Source organism: Spodoptera frugiperda, chromosome 23 (assembly GCF_023101765.2).
Source record: "Spodoptera frugiperda isolate SF20-4 chromosome 23, AGI-APGP_CSIRO_Sfru_2.0, whole genome shotgun sequence".
NCBI classification, from domain to species: Eukaryota; Metazoa; Arthropoda; class Insecta; order Lepidoptera; family Noctuidae; genus Spodoptera; species Spodoptera frugiperda.
Genome location: NC_064234.1, coordinates 4399005 through 4408674, shown reverse-complemented (window position 1 = coordinate 4408674; position 9670 = coordinate 4399005). Strand labels below are relative to the sequence as shown.

General features: G+C 35.0%; 3 protein-coding genes across 3 annotated transcripts; 2 read left to right on the top strand and 1 right to left on the bottom strand.

Moving 5' to 3' along the window:
• The first annotated feature begins 1048 nt into the window (after positions 1 to 1048).
• LOC118266986 (uncharacterized) lies at positions 1049 to 1958 on the top strand. The gene has a single exon (XM_035580683.2). The coding sequence runs from the start codon at positions 1117 to 1119 to the stop codon at positions 1885 to 1887; it is 771 nt and encodes a 256-aa protein (XP_035436576.2). The 5' UTR covers positions 1049 to 1116; the 3' UTR covers positions 1888 to 1958.
• Positions 1959 to 2835: 877 nt separating this feature from the next.
• Positions 2836 to 5375, top strand: LOC118266870 (pescadillo homolog). The gene is made up of 6 exons (XM_035580465.2): positions 2836 to 3005; positions 3085 to 3318; positions 3411 to 3782; positions 3872 to 4592; positions 4678 to 4874; positions 5014 to 5375. Exons 1-6 carry the CDS (start codon positions 2982 to 2984, stop codon positions 5284 to 5286), a joined length of 1821 nt encoding a protein of 606 aa, XP_035436358.1. The 5' UTR covers positions 2836 to 2981; the 3' UTR covers positions 5287 to 5375.
• LOC118266871 (protein pelota) lies at positions 5366 to 9417 on the bottom strand. The gene is made up of 7 exons (XM_035580466.2): positions 9199 to 9417; positions 8842 to 9085; positions 8011 to 8265; positions 7363 to 7585; positions 7015 to 7207; positions 6638 to 6744; positions 5366 to 6235 (listed from the first exon to the last, which is right to left on the bottom strand). Exons 1-7 carry the CDS (start codon positions 9237 to 9239, stop codon positions 6141 to 6143), a joined length of 1158 nt encoding a protein of 385 aa, XP_035436359.2. The 5' UTR covers positions 9240 to 9417; the 3' UTR covers positions 5366 to 6140.
• Between the last annotated feature and the right edge of the window lie 253 nt (positions 9418 to 9670).

The following is a 9670-nucleotide window of genomic DNA, read 5'->3' as shown; positions in this document are numbered from 1 at the left end:
AGGTACCTATATGCATTAAAATAGACAGTGGTACAGCAAGACAATCCGCAAGTGTACGATTTGAAGATCATTAAAATTACGCCGTCAAGATTATATCACTAAGACCTACCATTTTTAAACTTAATGCATGCATAATCATAAATGGTCGTCAATAAATGTTCTACCTACTAGCTGAAAACCTAAACTGCCTGTAGTTAATGCCATCTTATATTTCCTTTTTGAAAATATATCTTGAAAATATAGCTATCTAATAGTTATGATTGTAACAAATATTGCAAAACTTAGGTACCCTAAATAACTCCAAATCGACCTTGGACATAACAGTCATCAGCAAACTAAGTATAAACGTGACATTAGTAATATCTGAAGATGTCTGGTTTTACACGGAATGACTGGTCAGCTCTTCTTTAATTTTTGCTACTAGGTGATTTCACAAGTTCGATTACGTTTTACAAATAGATATTAAGTATATTATAACAAACAAAATAGGAATGCACCTATAAACCTAAATACTTAAGTTTTCTGGCCGTTTTTTTTTTTTTTATCGTGCAATTTTCATTTTGTTTAGTTAAAAGACTTGTTACTCAAGACTGGTATAATATATATTTTTAGCCAACTGGCTACTTAAATAACTCCTGCACTCTGCACCAGACAATCTAAACATCCTCATTTTTCCTCAGCTACCGATGCACGCTAACTACTGGAAAATACCTGTTTAGTTTATTTCAGTAACTGATTTATTATATTTTTCTTTATTTTATTCTGTGAACGTTGAGTTAAACCAATGCCAATCTCATTGACTGTGAATAACTAAACAATAACATATTTGGACATTTTCCAAGCATTGAAAACTGTTATGTTTATCTAGGAATGTTATCAACTGTCATAATATCATCGAACAGTCTTTATCGCCTGCATCTGAAATGATTACCAATCTCTTGGAATATCTAACTTGTACGTGCTTAAGTATGCAATATTCTCACGAACTCCTGCATTAAAATTTTCCACCATTCGTCTCCCGTAATGTTTAACTTGGTATATAATAAGTGTCCCAATCCAACGAGCATCATTCATCAACGTGTTCTCTTTCATAAAGATTTTACTACAAATTAAAACATGCAGTTGAAAAGTGCTGCAGGCCTTGTAATTTTAATACTCACGTGTGTGAGTGGTCATCCGAACATTTGGCAGAGTGACGCCCTCACTCCGGTTCATGGGCTCTACGTGAAACCTTCGGCTGATGGGACCAAGGGAGATTTGTTTGTCGCAGCTACGGAAGAAAATGGGGTGAAATCACAATGGACCCTCGATCAACCGATCAGCATTCTGCCAGTATCTACTCAACCACAGGCTGCATCAGTCCCTGTGGCGTATTCTCCTGTGTACGCGACTCATGAAGAAAGTACACTTCAAAAGCGATCCGCCTTGACGACCCCAACTCCCAGCGCACCCGTGCAATACGCCTACGCTATGCCAGTGTCGTCTACTACCCCAGTTGAGACTACTGGCACTGCAGCATCGTACCCTTACGCCTACACAATGACTGCGACTGCTACTGCGACTGAAACTCCTAAGTGTGAACATCAAACAAATGCTGTACAATACCCTTACCAGTTTCCCTACCACATGTTCTACCCTCAAATGATGATGTCTGCTTACACCAATGCAATGAGCATACTCAAAGATGCAGGATTTAGTGAAGATTCAGCCAATTCAGTGATGGCCCATGCTTCACCTATGTGGTCGCCTACTTCATACGCTTATCCAATGTACGTGGTGATAGATCCCAAACCTTGCTCCCAGGAGGAAGCTACAACTACCACTCCAACTCCTACTTCTACTTCTACTACTCCAAACTCATCGGAAGAAGAAACTACACAACCATAGAAAATACTATTTAGATTTAAACTGTAAATTATTAATATTTATTTCATCTTTTAATAAAAATTTAAATTGCATTTTATGTTTTTATTTTCCCACAGGCACTTAAGTATTTAAATAATATTGGATTGGATTTGAACACCTAACCAAATACTTGGATTTGCACACCTAACCAAACGTTACCTAACATATAATACATTATAAACACATTAAGCTATCAATTCGATAAGTAGGTAGGTACAAGACTCTGACCCCCTTTTAATCTCAACTGGTATAGGTTGAGAGAAGCATGTAACGAGTAGGTACTGTGTCTGAGAATAGACCCAGTAGTAAAACACTGATGATTTAGAGATAGGCTAGGTTCCTTTTTATAACAAAACACCTTCAAAGGGTGCACATAGATATACTAACAATTATAAGTGTTCTCTAGTCCTCCATCCCATGTACCAAAGGCCATGCAATGACCTTCATAAAGGAGCCCTGTAAAGATATTTGGTTTTTATTTTTAAATTTTTAAGTACTGCATTTATCGTATTAGGTGTGCCTGTAAAGATAGATGTGTTAATGTTAAGATAAATAAATAAACTCTGAAACTAATAATAAAAATTAAAGTTGTTTCCACAAAAAATAACACAACAAATTACATTTCTAACTTAGAAATAAAAAAAATCAACACATACAGCGCCATCTACATTTACTCTCTTTAGAACCTATATCGGCATTTCTGCCGGGAAATAATCATAACTCTTTTATTATAAAATTTATATTGGTATATTAATAATCTATAAAAAATAGATACATATTCGATAAAAATAAATTAATATCACTGTTTTATAACAGTTTTATTAATTATATTATTTATTGGATTGGTTTCGTCGTTTCGCCCCATTCTGTTGTTACCAGTCAAAAAATATTTTTATTTGAAGCTGGTAACTTATTTTCACGTGTCATTAATGTCAGTTCAGTTTGACAATAATAAAACGTGTTTGTGATTGAAACAGCGCAGTTGAAAAGAATGTAATATTTAAAGATTTTAAATAAATAAAACCAAGGAAATTAAATCCATTTTTACATACCGAAGAACAAGTAATTAACGCAAAATGGTTTCTAAGAAAAAGAAGAAGGTATGTAAACAAGTTTCACAATGCGAAATAACACGTGCTATAATACTATTCTAACCAATAAAATCTCGAATTATTTCAGTATTCCTCGGGAGAAGGAGCACAGTTTATGACTAGGAAAGCTGCTCTGAAGAAACTACAGCTATCCCTCAAAGATTTCAGACGTATTTGTATATTGAAAGGTATTTATCCGCGTGAACCACGTAATCGTAAAAGGGCTCAGAAAGGCGCAGGCGGCATCAAAACCCTATATCACACGAAGGACATAAAGTTCTTACTGCACGAACCTATAATATGGAAACTCCGAGAGTTAAAAGTAAGTACTTATAATACAGAATTCTGTATGACACTTATTTTAACGACATATTGTGCAAGTTGCATTACTATAATGTGTTATGTATCTTCTAGGTATACCAACAAAAGATTCGTCGTGCAAGAGCTATGAGAGAATACAAAAATATGAAAAAGTACTTGCGAGACTACCCCGAAATAAACATAGATCACATTGTCAAGGAAAGATATCCTACATTTGTAGATGCCCTGCGTGACTTGGATGACTGCCTGACATTGTGCTTCTTATTCAGTACTTTCCCTTCCCTGAAAAAGGTGCCTAGAGACCAGTCAATGCTTTGCAGGAGACTGACAGTTGAGTTCATGCATGCTATTATTGCTGCAAAGGCACTGCGGAGAGTATTTGTATCAGTCAAAGGCTACTATTATCAAGTTGAACTTGAAGGACAAACCATAACATGGATTGTACCACATCACTTCTCATTCCAGGTATGTTATACCACCATAATAATTTTTTGCATTTAAAAAAATACCATAGTTCTTATGTTTGTATATCTAATATAATTAATATTTTACAGCCTCAAAACAAAGATGAAGTTGACTTCAAAATCATGTCAACATTTGTTGAATTCTACACAATGATGCTTGGCTTTGTAAACTACAAACTGTATCATTCACTTAACCTAGTTTATCCGCCTAAACTGACAGCTGCATTCTCAGCTGACGACAAAGAGCTCATTGATGAGCAGGCTTATGTAGCCGAGAGAATAGCAGCCATGAACTTGTCCTTGGCCAGGGTACCAGGTTCCAATGAAGCTGAGGAGTTGCCAGAAATGGACATTTTTGATACAGAGGATAATGATCCACAGAAAATGGAAGAAGCCAAACTTGAAGCTGAAAAAGTCAAGAAATTGAAAACTATGTTCAAAGGCCTCAAATTCTTCATCAACAGGGAAGTGCCTAGGGAGCCTCTAGTCTTCATTATCCGCTGCTTTGGTGGTGAAGTGTCATGGGACAAAGACCACTTTGTTGGAGCTACGTTTGATGAAACAGATGAGAGCATTGCATACCAAATTGTTGACAGGCCCAGTATGGATAAACAATATCTCTCACGATATTATGTGCAACCCCAATGGGTGTTCGACAGTGTCAATGCTAGGACGCTGCTACCTATCAACAAATATTTAATGGGTGCTGTTCTGCCACCTCATCTTTCACCATTTGTTGATAAAACTAAGGATCAAGTTTACATGCCTCCTGAAGAAAGGGCACTCAATGACCCTAACTTCAAACCTCTCAGTAAGTATGACTTAATGATTGTAACATAACATTTTATATTGTATGAATTGTGACTGGGTTTTAATTTTATATTTCAATTTACCAGATGAGGAATCAGGCAGTGACATTGAAGAAGCCAGTGATGAGGACAAGGAGGAAGAGGAACAGGATTCCGAGGAAGATGGTGATGCTGAAGCAGCTCTAGCTAAACAGTATCAGCAAGAAGTAGAAGAGGACTCTGACTCCGATGAAGATCAGGATGATGGTTTAGACCCTGAGAAAAAGAAGTTGGCTAAAGAAAAGGTAAATAGCTAAAAAATTTAATTGATAGATTTAAGTACAATTTGTTATAACAAATCATTTTGAAATAGAAAAATAAAATACCTCATGTAAGATGAAAAACTTAACACATATTTTCACATTTTATTTAACTTTGTTACAGAAAAAAGCGATGGCAGTCACTGCTGGCGTGCCTCACAAGGAACACCCATACCAGAAGGAAATAGAAGACAAGCAAGCCTTTAGACTACGGGAGAAACTTGTCCGCAAGAAGCACAGGAACCTTTACAAGAGCATGAAGGCTGGACAGGAGAAACGCAAGAAGGAAATATGGTTGCTAAGGAAAAAGAGACGTCTTCATGACGAGAAAGTAAAAGAAGAGAAGAAAGCAGAAAAACGCAAACAGAGAATGCAAGCGTTGGAAGCTTCCACATAAACAACTAATAAAACTACTTCATAACTCAAACAAGAAATAAAACATCTTGATAACTTAAACAATAAATAAAACATAATCGTTCAAAATAATTGTTTCTTTTATTTCTGTATTGTGCTAAATTATTTTATACTCTATTTACATCACAATATAAAAACGAGGATATTTCCTTGAAATAACAATGAAATAAGACAATCAATAATATTTAGTCATTTATAAGTAACAAAATTACTTTGGTACATCAGTTTATGGCTTATCACACTATTTTCTGTATAAATTTAGTACCAATGTAGATGTACCAGACATTTAATAAAAATAAAACAAATTCTACATTGTACAAAAAATTGTTACTATATAAATATGCTATACAGTGTCCCACAAGTTGAGCAGATCAAAATATGTTTGCGATTCTTTTAGAAACAATATTAAATTTACATAAAAATCATTTTACTAACAACATTACTGTCTTTTACATCTGACTTGTAGACTAATCGCTTTTGTATAGCAACAACATCAAATTAATTTTACATGTATGTATTTATAGTCGTCATTAGTTATAAGTCTAAATAATTTAGAAAAATAATGTATTGACGACTTATTATCATTATAGATATCGTCAAAACTCACAGACATAATATACAAGATAATCTCCAAACTGTCGCCGCGTCGTTTTTAAATAATAGTGTAGTAACAAAATCCATTTCTATCAGCCAGTACTTACTTTTTGTAATGCAGTACATTTAAATACATAAATATTATATTTTTCTAGAAGTGGAAGAACTTGTATGACGAGTATATCTAGCGTATATGTTACTAGCTAGTATGGATGGACAGAAATCAATAAATTAATAATTATCCTAATCAGAGTCGCTGTCCCCTTCTGCATCACTGTCTTCCAGCTCTGGCATAGGGAAACGTAGAACGGCTGCTATTCCCGTCAATTGGTCTAACTCTGAAAAATTTAAAATTAAATCTAAAATAAATATAATAGTGGTAATAATAGAACATTATTATATTATTCCCCTTAAAAAGGTAGTTTTAATACAGGCCAGTTATTTTTTTTAGTTTAAGTGTCTATAGGATCCATGCTTTAGTATAAATGGGCCGGCTCGAACAAAGAAAACCAGCGTGTTTTCACTGTGTGAATGGGGCCGGAATTAAATTGGAGGCCAATTCCAAACCCCCAAAGACTGGCAACACACTTGTAACTCCACTTGTATCAGCTAACATATACCATAAAAAGAGAATTACATAATATGTCGTAATATCGATGATCGAATCTGAGTCATCTAACATGAGTAGTATGTTATTTTCCATTACACTGTTGTAATTATAGAATATAAAGTATACTCACGTTCCCCAGACACATGCATGCTAGAGAAAATCTTCACTTCGCCTCCATTCTCTCGAACTGAATCAACTAGAGCTACATATTCTTTCCTTTGCTGTATATCTTGACACCTAAAACCAACATGTATAGTAAATTAAAATGAAAATTAAAAATATAAGCATCAGCAGTATCTTAAATTCTTAATGATTATATCATGTTGGTTTAGGTTTCCCCCACAATAATCACCACATGGGTCACCTGTGTCCGACACAGAAGATTTGCCTTCAACAGTTTTCCAGTTAATAAAGTTCGGCAGTTAATGCTTTAAGAGTATGAACTGTACAGTTAAAGATGACAGTGGCCTGCCTAGTTTTGTTCCATTTAAAAAGAGAGCAACTTACCTGAATAATTTGTCAGAAATCATTAGTATCTCTATGGCTAAAGCCTCATTTGCTCGCTCAATGTGTTTCTTCCCATAAAACGCTTTGGCTGGCTCAAGTTGCAACATAGTGTAGAAATTCTCCAATAGTTTAACCTCACTGGCGGCTTTTGTGTCTGATATTTTAGCCATTACTGCTGGTTCTTGTAATACCTCTGAAATAATACATTGATATGACAATTATATAAACAAATAAGTTAAATAAATATGTGGTTATTATCACATGTGTTTTTCAAGGTTAAATAACTATTTAGCACCTTTACAGAAATTGCTGCGATTTAAGATTTTACCTGGTTAAAAATATACAAACCTTTTAATGAGTGTTTAAATCCTGAGGAGGCCTTCACTAATAAGAATCTGCTTTTATTGTCAATCAATAGTTTATTATCAGTTTTCACAGCTTGTTGCATCATGTACTCAAAGAACTGATCCTTCACAAAACCCGGTGATGCAACAATTACACATTTCACGATGTTGAAGTCCACATGCCTTAAGATTGCTTGCATGACAGCATCATAGAATTTATTTAGACCCTGTAATGTGAAAAGATTTCTTTATCTAATTTGTTTCAAAGAGAACAATTTATACTGTACCCTTAGTATGAGTTTGCCTTACATTTAAAGTAATTGAAACGAGTGCATTCGGCACACTGATTGGTTGGTTTATTCGAGACCGCCAATTGTAAAGCAAACTCATATTAAGCCTACAGATAATTTCCTATTAGCTAAGTAGTTTTTAATGATACTTTAAAGTTATTTTAACTACAATTCATTACATTAAGATTTGTAGTTTTATGTGGATGCAGTGTAAATGATTTTTTACAATAAATAAAGAGAATCAATTTTGTCTATAGACAGTCCATTACCAATCTTACATAACACAGCTTTAATAAATAGATGATACAATAAAGCTAAAATAAACACAGTCACTTTAAATAATAAATATCAAAATTAATCACCTTTTCATGTTGTTGTACAAATCCTTTTCGTTTCCTAGGGATAGTAATATCAATCTTTGATCTGACTAAAGTCATTGAGGGTGTGATCAGGCAAACATGTGCCAGGCCTTCCTGCATCACTACTGCGGCCACATCAGCATTGGCCGCTGGGTCACATGCCATCTCCACCCTCTCCAAAGCCACAGAATCCCATAATGGTTTTTGTAAAGTGAATTTTCTATTTAATTCTAAATCTAATGTATGGTAGGCACCCATCTGAAAAGATTCATATTATTATATGGTTGTTATTCATTGTACAGGTAAGTACAGTAGAAGCTCCTTATTTGGGGGTATGCGTTCCGTAAATATGCCGCGAATACAGAAACCGTGAATATGGAATGGTAATTTGTATAGGGTTACAGGGGATATGTTCCTAGATGACGAAATTAAGAAGCAAATAGTAGATAAAAAAATGTTTAATTGAACTTTCTGATCATACAGATTGCCTGATGATAATATTATTATCATCAGGTTTAGGTCACACTAGGTTTAGGCAGAAGTCACAATCTAGACGTAGCTGTAATAAGGTCTATTTTATTTTTTTATCCTTCTACTGACGCGTTGACAAAGGATAGCGAATGTATTTTTTTAGGTTACGCACCGATATTTCGATTCGATCCGCGAATAAAGAAATTTTAGACCGCGAATATGGGAATTGGGTCGCAATTTTTCAATCCGCGAATAGTGAAACCGCGAATGAAGGAAGCGCGAATAAGGAGCCTCTACTGTACTTTAACTAATCAGATGTTACAATGTACTTTTAAAAACTGAGGAAAAACAGTGTAAACTTACCTTTACATATTGGTTCTCTACAATATTGCGTCCTTTCAACCTCAGCACACATGCCTGAGTATCAAAATCGATGGTCTCCACAGTGATAGTGAGTGTGGTCCTCACGCGGTTGCTGGTTGATGAACCCGTTGAGGATTCGGTCTGAACTTTCCGGACAGTGGACGCTGTGACCGCATCTCCCACGGCAACCAGATTGTAGGCATGCCACATGTCTTCAGACTCCTCAGGTATGAGGCCGATGCTCCTGGAAAACAAACAAGTATAGATTAAAAATACCTGGATATAAGTAATTTTTATTACTCAAATTAACCGCAAGATTATCAGAAACTTAGAAATCTAAAATGTAACCAAACTAACCCGCAGCCATCCCTTTCGATACTTTTAAAAACGAGCTTCATTTTTCCTGTAAACTGTCTTTTACTCTAACATTATTTATCCACAGACATGACCATGAAAGACAGATTTTTCAAACTTCAGTAGTTTAGGAATCATTAATGAAACAAGATAAATAATACGCTCGAAAAGAACAAGCCCTCGAGCTGCGACTTCGCGAGAAAAACTTTGATTTGATGACACAATTGACATTGACAAGTAGAGTTGAAGCTGTCAGTCAGAAACATAACTGTTATCAATATGGCCTGCGTGAGAATATAGGCTTTTTGCTACTTGCTACAACAGAAAAATAGTTAAAAGATTAAGCAACTATGCCGATTCCTAATAAATGGAAAAATATATAATTTGCATTTGTACCATAAATAGCTACTTAGAGTCTACTATTTACTGTCCAAAAGGTAAGCATAGAAAGAACCCGAAGCTGCGTTTACCGGGG